Below are 12,543 nucleotides of genomic sequence, written 5' to 3'. Positions count from 1 at the left end.
CCATGCCCAATCAAGTGAATTGTGCACAGCCCTGTAACAATGGTAGTTTACAGCTATTAATTTCCTTTTAAATAAATGTATTGTAATACATATAATTCTTGATTTAGGACCATAATGGAGCTCCAACCAGATGATCAGACCCAATTTAACTATTTTGGCTTGCGGTGGTTGTTAAGCAAACCAATGTATATCATGGGCTGGAAAGGTTGGAAACGAGAAAAACATAATAAATCAGTCATGTGACCACAGAATCCTGCAATCACCTATATTGGAGGGCGGTGGGCTTGTAACTTTGAACAGTGTCCAGTCTTTAAATGAGGACTACCTGTATTTATAAATTACAGGAGCTCTCAGCTTTCTCTTAGTGGCCTTTCTTACAGCCAGATTCAATTCCATTAAGTTTCCCTGGATTTCACATGAATAGAGGGTTGCAATTCCAATCATGTTTATAACCCTTCCTCTCCTTTAACCTTTTAATTCTAATTTTTAAACTCTCAATGTTATTCTCCATTTTCAAATTAAGATAGCTCTTAGCATTTATTAGTTACGTCTCCTCTAGTTTTAGGGCTAATTTCAGCTATTTTATACCTCAGGATTTTACATATTCAGTGCTTTTTAGTGCTGTGTTTTTTCCCCTACTTACTTTCAACCCTTATTCAAATTCCTGCTGTGTAATCTGGCTTAATATTTATAGCAGTTTTGACATTGTGCAACATGGAAAGCTAATTTGAGAAAAGAGAGAGAGATCCATATAACCTCCGTTTATTGTGAAACAATGATATACAGAAGGCACTGATTAGGCAATTGTTTAAACACGAGGTCTCTTCAATATAAAGAGACTGAATATTGCATTCCTTAAGATGTAGACATTTAACTTAATAAAAAAAAGCCTACTAAGAAAAAAAGAGATACTTTTATGACATATTCATTCCAGTCATTCTTTAAACCTGCTGGCACTCTCCACATTGGGTGGGCCTACAGCCAGAAGGCCATTCAGTGGGAAGTTTAGAAGCTGCAGCTCTAGAAGACATCAGTGAGAAAGGCTGCTATAAGCCCAAAATATACCATGCAATTCAAATTTAACAAGGTCAGTTTTTTATGATGCAAAAATTATACTTTATAAAAATTATACTCTCTCAAAACAATGTTTTAATGTTATGTCATAAAGAAAAAGTAAAATATTCATCGGGTAGCCCCAAGGTGACTCCTCAAATTACAACCATTCAGGCCTTGCGCCTCCCATTTACTGTGGACTACATAACACTGACATTTTCTATAACCTTCCAAGATAGTAAGCTCTGATTCAAAGCACCTCTATGTGTTATGTTTACATATCCCAGTACTATCTGAAAAGAATGTTTATTCTGTATTTGAGATGTACAAATAAATGCAGGCACACCTCTTTGGATTCACCTCTTTGGATTCAATTACAACGAAATATGGAGTGCATAATGTAGCACCTGTCTGCTGCTATTTAAAGCAGTCTGTCTTTTCCTAGGAGAGCACGACAGCTTGCAGCCACATAATCCTGGAAAAGATGTAGCTGCTTTAAATAACTGGACAGATGCTCTGTTGAGTATCCTGAATTTTCTTTTTGGATTAAATCTGAAACACTGCACAACCTTTGTGAAAATAATGCCCAATGAATGACAGTTAGGCCACGCAGCAAAATTTTCCAAACCAAAATACAGCCAAACTCTGATAGCAGCTGGCTTCTGGATCAAAAGACATGCATTTGAGTATTCCTTCTGCCAGTTCTTTACCACCATCCATTTTAACCAAAACCAAAACTGTCATAGCTACTAACAATTCAAAGCTGTTTGGAATTATCAACTTGCCAGGGTATGATAAATGTTCGAGCAATCACAAAAATAATGTATTTTTCCATGATTCTGAAAACCTGGCAGTTATTTAGAAACTGCTGAAATAATCCAGAATTTAAAATCATTCTAGCTATACGGATAACTGCAATACCAAAAACTCTAGGCTTCAACAGCCTTTAATGGTGAATATAGAACCAGATCTGTAAATAACACTTCAGTAACCAGGAGTCTTGCCCTGAAATCAATGAAAGCAACATAGAATGCAGATACATCCTATTACTTGCAACAAAAGGCAGAAATTCCTTGCATTCTGCAATAAGATAATCCCAATGTGGTTATCTTCCTTCTTTTTTCAATATATCTTTCTCGATGTTAAGAAAATCAGACTTCGATACTTGACTTGTCTCCAGACTTCCGAGACCCTGTAACTGTCCAGAGAGCTAAAGGAGATTCCATCCAAGTTGATTGTGATGTGAAGTTGCCATTAAACACATCATCTACTGAAACTGCAAGATAATACAAATATATATGTAATGTCTAAAAAAATAGTAAACTTCTTCATCCTGACAAAAACACTCATAATTGATCCAAAACTCTCATAATTTCCAGACATTCCAGTTCGTTGGCTGAATTGAACACATTTAATTTTTAAAAACTGAAAAAGTGTGTAAACCTAGTGGTTTGTAATCTCCAGTTTATGTCTTACCATGTTGCAGAAACACAGTCCGTTGTGTCAACAAACAACGCCTTACAGAAATGTGTACTGAACTTAATCACAGAATAAAGTTGTTCTACCTATGAAGAATGTAATATTTAAAATGTCATAATATATTACCAACTCACCTCTAGAGATAATGCTGAACTTCCTGTCTGAAAAGCTGTTTGAACGCAAATTTGGTTCACTCATTTTATCCAGAAACTTAGTTATAATTTCTTTCTTCTCTGGATTGGTACTTGATAAATTAAGAACTTTCCCATTCATTGATACAGTTCTCTTGCTGATCCCAAACCAATAAAAGAAATCGAATAAGGCATCAGTTTTGAACTCATAGGAGAAACTTAAACTTTCTTCATGAACCAGATAGGCTTCTGAAGGAAAAAACTTCTTTACAACATCTTGGAAGTTAAACTGTACAGAGAAAAGGAAAATGATTATTATTGATTGATTGATCTAATGCTCCGTGAATGGATGCAGCCCTTAAAACCTGTTCCTCTGCTCCCCATTGGAGCCCCTTACAGCTACCATTTCTGAAAATTAACTTCATGGTTTCCTCCCATCTTGAAATAGGAAATGCCTTAAAATTGCAACTCTACATTTAACGTAACTTCTAAAAAACAACTGTTTCTGAAAGTTAGAAAAGAGCTTGCAAAATTCCAGCCATATCTATCCATGACATAATATCTCTCATTCTCCAAAAACTTAAATGACCCCTCCCCCATTGTTCAGGTATATAAACAGACAGATATTTAGCATGGATGACTATAGTAGTATTAAATCCCAGTACCTTAAACATTTGAGATTCAACTAGCCTTTCCATCTTTAGAACTGAAGATTGGCTTTTACATTTTTGTTCCAGAATGGTAGATAAAATCTGATACCAGTAATATTAACAGGTGACTAATGCATTTTTCAGCTTGAAATCTGATTTTAAACAACAGGCCTCATGGCTATTATAATGCCTGAACTCATTCTTGGACTGTTTTGTTTCTTCTCCTTCTTTTCTATACATGGTATTGTCAAATATTATATAGTCTTCCAGAATTTTGGGAGGGCTTAGCGGTATAGAGGTGACAGTAGAATTAAGGGCAAGACCCCAGTTGCTGGAAACATTGTAGACATGCAATTTGTCTATTATCATTATTTAAAATGGTCACCAGAATGTACCATAGAATTACACCTGTTTGGGAATACTGTATTTTACAAAATGGGGGAGAAGGAAAGTAAAGCACTGTATATCTACACAGATCATCAGAAATGTTGCCATCCACTAGGAATTTTATGCATATAGCAATATACATGTGGACATATTCTATCCCAAAGAATCCTACAGCTTAATTAAAAGCTGCTTTTGGAGCAAGTTTGAGCCCCAGCTCCAGGAACAAGATGGTTTTAGTAACTGTTGGATACCAGGCTTGAGCTGCCACATAGCAAAACATTAGAAAACTTCACATTCACTTTTCACTGTCTTTGGTGGATTTATGGCTGTCCCTCCAGGAGAAAGGCTTTGCCTTTCTAATTTATTCAAAGAGCAATATCCTTTGTTCCTTAAAACTCCTCCAAAATGCCAACTTGAAGATAGCAAGCTTATGTTAAACAAAAAATCTGCTCAACTTACCTGAAGCTTATAGCTTTCTCCAAACACAGATGATATTATATTGTTCATGCTGTTCTCGATTTGCCTTCTCATCTTTGGGTGTCGAGTATTCACAAGCAAAGCATACGTTTTTTCTAATGGGATTTGACATCGGTAATGTAGACAATAATAATAAACATTTGCAGATCTCAAATATTTTATTACTTATACATCATACAATTTTGCCCCTGGGTGGTTCTATTCATTACAAAACAAGTATTTTGTTTTATATCTTTTCTGAACCTGTACATTCCTAAGAAGGCATTCTTATGGAGAAGAACTAAGTTTTCTTCAGACTTCCTTATCGCTTTCTAAAATATTTTCTTATCTTGGTGCTGTTTAGAAACAATTTCATACAGTACAGGGAAGTATGATGTTTGAATTCCCTCCTATACAGTTATGCTGGCCTCAAGTCAGTTTAAGACATTTCAATTCTCCAAAGCTTTTAATTGGACAACTGTGCATTTGAGCAGGATAGCCTTCGTTTTACAACTTTTCAAGAAATTTGTGGTTTTATCTGTTTCATGTTAAGTTTATACTGAATTACAGTGAAACCATTTTTTACAGATTCCTAGGGGGAGGGGAGGTCCATTACTCTTAACTACATAATACATATGAAAGTCATTGTGATTTATGTAATTATGCCATAAGATAAATGAGGCAAATCACATCATATATCTCAATTTATGACATTGCCTCTGGACTGTTTAGGATTAATCAATCTGCCTGTTGTTTGGGGTGCATCCTGATGAAAATCGGGACTGTTGCATTGGAAATACATTAAATAAAGCTTTTTATAACACTACAATTATTAATGTTTAATTATAATTATTCTAAAGGGTTATTAATTGTAAAGATATTTACAATTAATATTAGTATAGTTATTAAAACAAGAATGTGGAAAAATAAGTAAAAATAAATCCGCTAGGTTTTTTTTTTTCTGTTTTAATTATTAACAGGTCTATTAGCGATGTTTCAAAGTCACCTAAATTGTTTTATTGCCTTCTACTATAAATGGTTTTAATCTTAGGAGAGTCAAAATAATAAAATTTCAAAACAAATAAGTCATATCAGAGAATTTTTATTTAAAGTCTATTTTATATTTTACTGCTTTGATGCTACATATTGTCAGATCTAGAGTTAAATACCGAACAGAATTCTTGTCCTCTGACTTTCTAAGATGCAATGACTATCATCCTGTTTTACTTTAGTAAATCTTATGAATAGCACCTTTGTTGATATAACAAGCTCAATTGCTGAAAGTTATACAGACTACTCCATTTTCTTGCAGCTGGCTGGAGAAAGGCTTGGATTCAGTTGAAAGTGCTATTGTTCTACTTAGAATCTCTTAAGAAAAGCAACCTACTTAATCATATGTAAGAACCCAAAGTCTGTTAAAGCACTTTCATAAGCAACATGCTCCTTGGGAAGTTAGCATTTTTAAACGTAATTCTATTACAGCAAGAGCCATGTTGTTATAAAATTAAATATTTCATACCTTTGCAATCTAATCTTACCAGTTTCACAGAGACATCACAACTTGCTCTTTTATCCAAATTCAATCATGCCATTTTAAAGTAAGGATCCAATTATCTTTTTATAAGCAAGGCGGTCAGTCTGAACATTTTACAATAGCCTTATGGTACATACCTTTTGAAGAATTATATTTTGTTCTGACGTTAATGATAAACACCAATGGCCGACCCAATATAGTCTCTCTGTAGTTTTTGTAATCATGATGGCTATTCAACTCTACGTGCCTGTTTAAGAAAATAAAGTGTAAATATTCAGCCATTGGTGAAATGTAGAATATAAAAATGCAATGTTGTGTGAACTCAAGATAAGTTCTTGAAGGAATTCTAAAAGCAGTTAGAGCATCATTTAGTTTCTTTCAAATCTCACAGTCTGTCCCACCATAGATTGTATGGCCCACCCTATGTAGGAAAAGGAATTAATAAATGTGTTAAAATTAAAAGGAGGAGCAAAAAAATGGAAAAGATAATTTTTGGAGGATGGCAGGACAACTAGGAAAAGCAGTATTTTGGTCATAACTGAGATGACATTAGTCCTGACCACAAGTCTTCCTCTTTCTCCAGAAAAATAACTGGAAAAAGAGGAAATGGTAGCAGTGCAGATTTACTATTATACAAATAGAAGATCTATGCAAAGCTTCACTCCAAGAAGTGCTTTGAAACACATTGGGATGCAAATTTAGCACCTACCTGCAATTACTTAAAGCGACTATCCTTTTCGTAGGATATTAATGACAACTGCATGATCCCAGAAAAAGATACAGCAGCTTTAAGGACTTGTCTGCATTTTGATGTGCTCCAAAGCACTTTTCCTTATACTAAACTTAATTGCAACAACTATTTCCAAGGTTCTCCAATTGGGAGGCAGAGATAAGGGCATGTTAGCAGAAAAACAGCAGAGCTGTTAGCCTAATTCTGTATAGAGGTAATCCTTGACTTATAAATGCTTGTTTAATGACTGTTTGAAGTTACGACAGCTTAGAAAGGATGCTTTGTGGTCTGTCATACACTTCTGGCTCTTGTAAAATGTCGTTTGCACCCATCCCCTGCAGTCACGTGATTATGAGCTGGGTGTTTGGCTCATGTGATTATCATTTGCAATCTTCTCTGCTGGCTTCCTCAGAATGATTTCCCCTCCCCTCCATGGGGGGGGGGGGGAAGAAATCAAGCTCAGATCTTTAGAATCCAAGCTGAATGTCTGCAGCCCGCCATAGGAGTTCCCTTCCATGCACACAGGGAACAGTAACTCCTGCACTGGGCGGGAGAAATGAAGCTTGCAATCTAAAGATATGAGGTTCATTTCTCCATCCCAGTGTAGGTGTTCCCTTCCATGCATGGAGGGGAGCTATCTGCCCTCCTTTTGGCAGTCAGCTGTTTTGCTCTGTCCACTTAATAACCCCTGCAGTTGCTTAATTTTCTGAGCATTTTACATACTGTAATTAAGCAGTACAGTTATTAAGCTAACCTGTTTGGTTGAATAGTATTTGTCTGTGAACTGGATAGAAGTACCTGAATGAAATAAAAATAGGTCATCTTAAAAGAAAAACTTTATTCCTGTGTAAGACATCCAGACTAGTGTAAAATTAAAAACCTCTGGTTCAACTTTAATAGACTGATGCAGTTCCTTTTCATATAAACTATGGCTCAGATCCATGGATACTCTAAAAAGCTGTAGTAAAGATAATGCAGAAAAATCAGCATTCCTTAACTCTGCTTAGTTTTCAGTTAAAACAGATTCAAATAATCAGTACAGCATGCCATGTAGGCCCAAGAAGCAGAAAAATTAAATGTGAATAGCTCACAATACATAACTTCAAAAACTTCCTAATTAACTAGGTATATTTTAACCAAGAGATTCTGATCTTACTTAGGTACCAATTGTGGATAGTTCTGTGGACTAGCCAAGTAGTTTTGTTTGCTAAAACAAACAAATGGATTGTATTTATTAATTGCATACAACAGTATGTGTTCATCTACCTTGACTAACATTTCTCCTGTAATGGCTGACAACCCTAAGGTATATATTTTCTCCTCTCCAGAAACAGTTTAGTTATGGAAGATTCTATTGTTTAGAAATAGAACTAGTTATTTTATAAGCATATTGCAGCAAAACTGGGTGTTTCATTTTCCTACCAGGGCTAATGGGTTTGATGGAATAAAATACTGCCAGCTAGATCTAAGAAAAGTTGGAAATGAGCTGGAAGCAATAACAGGCATCCATGAGTCAGCTAACCCAGACATGCTGGTTATCCATTGAAAATGATTCATTTGCAGTGCATAAAATGTGAAGAACAAGTTAAGATGGTACAGCTTTCTAAAAGGAAAAAGTAATGGAAAATTGAGATCACCATTTGCAAGCTCCAATTTCTCAGAACTAAGAAAAACAATTAGTGACAAAAGTTGAGAGATGTTTTTATCATTGTTTTATGTTTATGAGTACCCTTCCTTCCCTGTTTGCTTTTATGTAAGCATATGCTTATAGCCTGTTACCTAGTTTACTTCTTCTACATAAACTGCACCTCGATTCGGTTTATTATTATGGTCAGGCCATCAAGCCAAAAACACTTATTGTATATAACTTCTGGAATACCTAAGCCTGTATAACAGCCTACAATGTTAGATTCCAACAAAGTGCTCCCGTAACAGGCCCTTGTTCATAATGACTTCATCTCATGGGTCTCTGCATGGAAGCAAATGACAACATGTGTGTGATATCACACAAGATTGCAACTTACATAGCGTACTTGCATAAGCTCACCAAAAAGTAAGTTGTCTTCAGTCAAAAAACAAATATCAAATTAACTTTAGGGTATATGTTATAGCTGTTCTGTCTTTCTCACTTCCAAAAGATGAAACCCTTCAACCATTTTGCAATACAAACTCTCTCTAGGCAATATTTCAGACACATCCAGTGCTTTTTCTTCCTGTATAGAGCCAAACTATCTTATTCAACTTCCTATTAAAAATTACATTTCGATGATTTTGTTCAGATAGAGGTTGAATCCTTATCTCATGTCCTATTCAAGTGTCTACTTGTATTCAGTGGCACTCTAGCAGTGGTGAAATTTCTGATTTAACTTATAGAAAATAAGTGTCTCCTTCACAATTTTGACTGTTTGGTTTTCACATAATTTTAAAATGCATTTTAAATTTTAAACATTATGTTTAATGTCTGTTGGTTTTGGATTGTTAATAACAATATTAAATTACATTGCCTTGTGAAGAAAAACTCTTCCAGCTAACTGGTAGGTGTTAGGCCAAGAATAAGCTGAAGGGTGTCACGGGTTGGTACTGTTGGACAAGAACCAATGACTCATTTGCTTTAATAAAAAGGTACTTTTCAAACGCTTCCTCTCCTACAGCAAGTTTCCAAAGGCTAGATAAAATACGTGCCATAATAATGTACTTTACAGAGATACCTTCATAAAGTAGAGGAAAAGTCACACCTGTTTACTTATCTTTGAAAGGCCAAGTTTTTATATTATGAGCCTTATCAGACAACAAAGAAAACAAGTATTCAAGAATAACCTGTTACACAATTCTGTCAAACACATCAGGATTAATTAACAAAGAAGCTATAGACTACTTGTTTTACATACCAACCCCTAGGCAGAAATTTTTAGAATGTCCTAGAAGAACCTATACAACAATAATAAAGCCTCATTGCTTTGGTGACTACACACTTGTTACTGGTGGGAAAGGAGTTAAGTTTATTAATAAAGGCAGTTTAATAGTACAGTTAATTTCATACTAACAAATAGAATCCACAACCGTTCCATTGAAATCTAACCAACCTTGGAGAACCACATTGAACAAATATTAACCAACAACCTGGTGGTATATAGCACCATCTCTGGTAACCTCTGGTATTGCATTTTTTTCTCTCAGCAACTGGAATTCCCATCTACTCACTCATCCAGTCTGTCCCATTCAACCCACCACATTTTGTGTGTTCTGTTGGTAGCCATGTCTTAGCTGTGCTATCTAGATGAGACAGGAGTTTATCAAGGCCTCCTCCTGTTCAGTTAGGTCTACTCTTCGATTCCTCCCTTCAAAGCAGGACCTGGAGCAATCATTCTATTAAGTTGTGAATGAGTGGTATGCATAACACAGATAAGACTAAGAACTAGTTCAGGTGGGACTAATAGTCTTTAAGCACACACTCACAAATGTCCTTCTTTGTAAAAATCAACCTATCTCAGTGGCAGTCTTGATTGATCCAAGAGAAACACAAAAAGTGGAGAATTACTGTATTGTAATAGGAGATTATTACTATATTCACAGCTGATATTTAATATTTCCTCTATCTACTGGGTCCTTGTTCTTTTGCTATCAGGTCTTTTAAACAGCAATCACATGGTGAAATGCAAGCCTGATACAAGGCATGGTAAATAAGTACTCCCGTCAGAGAAGGCTGGCTGAAGGTCCCTCAGAAGGCTCCAACTTACTACTGGATTGCTTTTAGTTTTTAAAATAAACTGCAGAATGTGGGGTGTCCTACATTTAAGGAGCATCAACTGGCAAGCTTACCCAGTTGTATTCATGTTGTTTATTAACCAGGAAATAGCTACTGATTTTGCAATATTGTATATTTTTCTGTCCTGTACATCTATTCAATCTGGCTCCTAGTTTAAGATTATGGTTAGAGGGGGTGCTCTTCTGCCATTAAGCTTAATGCAGGGCAATTATTTTTGAGAAGGAAAGGCACCAGCTTCTCTCCTCCAAGCTTACTTTCCCTAAAAAAAATCCCTCTCCATCTTTCCAAATCAAGCAACAGTAACCTACTCACCCACCCTAGCATTTAATAGCCTGCAAACCAGAGATACCAAAATACCAATTCAGTTTTTAGATCGTGATTAGTCGTTGTGGCACAGGCCCACAAATAAGGAACCGTTTTATGGCTTTTAGTTCTAATACCATTTGCTAAACACCCGGCAGGTAGCCATGCAACAGGTATATTTTGTTTCCAAAATAAATAAATAAAAATTGTTAAGTGGCAGATCCTTTTTTTCCCGCGACCTGTAGGATGCTTGATTCCTATCCCCTCACTCCTGTTTTTTTTTTTTTTTAAGAAGGCAACCCCGGCATCAAGACGAGCGCGGGGAAGGAAAATTAGAAAAGCGTCTGCTTACCTCTTGAAGTAGCCGGTGAGCCTGCACTGCTGCCGGCCATCCAGCTGGAAAAACCCGTCGCTTATCACCGTGAAGCCGCCTCCGGGCCGCCGGTCGAGCGGACTCAGCACCGTCAGAGCGTCCCCTTGCAGTAGAAAAGAGTCTGGCTGTAGGGAGAGCAGCTGCCGCAGCGGTAAGACCGCCATCTCGCAGTTGCACGTCCGAAGGCTCTGCAGCTCTCCCGAAGACACGGAGGTCAAACTGGGCCTGACCAAGGTTGCCGGGACGGAACCGGACCCGCTCCAGACAGCCATGGCAATTCCGCTCAGGGAGCAGCAGAGAGAGAGAGAGAAAGATGAAGGGGAGCGTGTGGGTGGGAGAACCAACAGCTTGCGCGCCAAGACCGAAGGCGCTGCTAGAAATTGGCTGCCGGTTCTCGGGGAAGAAATAAAAAAAAAACAAAAAACACTATTATAGCTCCGCCTCTGAACCGCCGGGGAGTAAGGGCGGAGGAACAAACCGCTTTGACTGCTCGCCCTCAATTTGTCACCCTGCGCAGCCTCGCGGAAAAACGCAGCTGCGGGGCAGGAAAGTCCGCCGGACTGGCGAGGGCGGGATGGCGGCGTAGCCTTCAAAGGCTTCTTCTCCCCCACCTCATGACTTGCCCCTGCCTCTCGCACCCTTGGTGGGGAGGCTTTGTAGCCTTACTACGCGTTTTAAGTGTATTCGCGAAGGAGACGGGCTCGTCCATACGTGCAATCACACATACTACACAACCTTTCCTTTCCCTAACCGGAGGAGGATGTTTAAGGACGACAGCCCTAGGAAGTTACAAGAACTTGAGAAGAGAGTATTTTTAGGCAAAACGGGGAAACCGGCTCATGCTCAACTCTAATCACGTGTTAAACGGTTACAAGGGAAGCTTTGCGGCGCTGTGAAGTTGCGCTAAAGAAGAATAAACCCGTTTTGTAGAACCGGCTCTCCCCTTCTCTAAAATTGCGTTGGGAAACCACCTGAAAGGTTGTGTGTGTGTTGTTGTTTTTTTGCATTTAAGAGAATCTAGTTTCAGCCTGGAATTCCCCGTCAGGTAGAGAAGCCCTGCATACCTATATTGTTATGCACCAAGGATCCTATCACGTGGTTGCGGAATATGTAGCCGAGGGCAGAGATATTTTTTAAAAAGTCTTTCAATTGAAGGGGGATGGCACTGTTAACGGTACCCCATCATTATCCTCCTGTGCCTGCTGGCAGTATTGAGCAAGGAAAATCAAACCTTGTGCTGGCAAACGTAATTATTGCAGGAAGGTAAACATAGAATGTTTGGAGAGAGCATGAAAAATTATTTATTGATGGCGATTTGTTGGGGAAAAGCTATCCTCTTTGAGGGAGATGGGTAGTTCAGAAATGTGAAAAAGAAATAAAAAATAAATTGATGGTTCTCAGTTTGATTTCTGATAGAGCCAAGTCTACCGTGTTGCTCTTGGTTGCACAGTATTTTCTGTACTGGTTGTCAATCATTACATGGTGTTGCAGGCATGCTGTATAAATTAACCTTATTTTAAAACTTGGTTTATATTTACTAAATATAGACCTATTTTCCAAATGATGTTGCTTCATTTGAGTAATGTAAAGTCTGCAAGAAAACAAGCTCAGAGAGCACCAAGGGCTTTTTTTTTTATTTGCGATATACACCCAGTTTAATAAGAAAATAATCCTTTCTTTG

At 37.4% G+C, this 12,543-nt stretch overlaps 1 protein-coding gene across 1 annotated transcript; it reads right to left on the bottom strand.

Annotated features, from left to right (window-relative positions):
- Window positions 1–746: 746 nt before the first annotated feature.
- Window positions 747–12,063, bottom strand: MEDAG (mesenteric estrogen dependent adipogenesis). Its single transcript, XM_034410991.3, has 5 exons — window positions 10,842–12,063; window positions 5,828–5,937; window positions 4,160–4,272; window positions 2,667–2,952; window positions 747–2,329 (listed from the first exon to the last, which is right to left on the bottom strand). Exons 1-5 carry the CDS (start codon window positions 11,132–11,134, stop codon window positions 2,205–2,207), a joined length of 927 nt encoding a protein of 308 aa, XP_034266882.1. The 5' UTR covers window positions 11,135–12,063; the 3' UTR covers window positions 747–2,204.
- Window positions 12,064–12,543: the final 480 nt, after the last annotated feature.

Source organism: Pantherophis guttatus, chromosome 5 (assembly GCF_059756535.1).
Source record: "Pantherophis guttatus breed Tessera chromosome 5, ASM5975653v1, whole genome shotgun sequence".
In the NCBI taxonomy this organism is placed as follows: Eukaryota; Metazoa; Chordata; class Lepidosauria; order Squamata; family Colubridae; genus Pantherophis; species Pantherophis guttatus.
Note: the sequence above shows the minus strand (reverse complement) of the source record. Positions and strands in the feature narration are given on the sequence as shown.

What these genes read in the sequence shown, in the direction of transcription:
- MEDAG (XM_034410991.3), bottom strand. Translation starts at nt 11,134, where the DNA reads ATGGCTGTCTGGAGCGGGTCCGGTTCCGTCCCGGCAACCTTGGTCAGG. An exon ending in CTCACCGGCTACTTCAAGAG is followed by an intron (nt 5,938 to 10,841) that starts GTAAGCAGACGC and finishes TTTCTTAAACAG; the next exon opens with GCACGTAGAGTTGAATAGCC. An exon ending in GTTCAGCATTATCTCTAGAG is followed by an intron (nt 2,330 to 2,666) that starts GTGAGTTGGTAA and finishes ATTATCTTGCAG; the next exon opens with TTTCAGTAGATGATGTGTTT.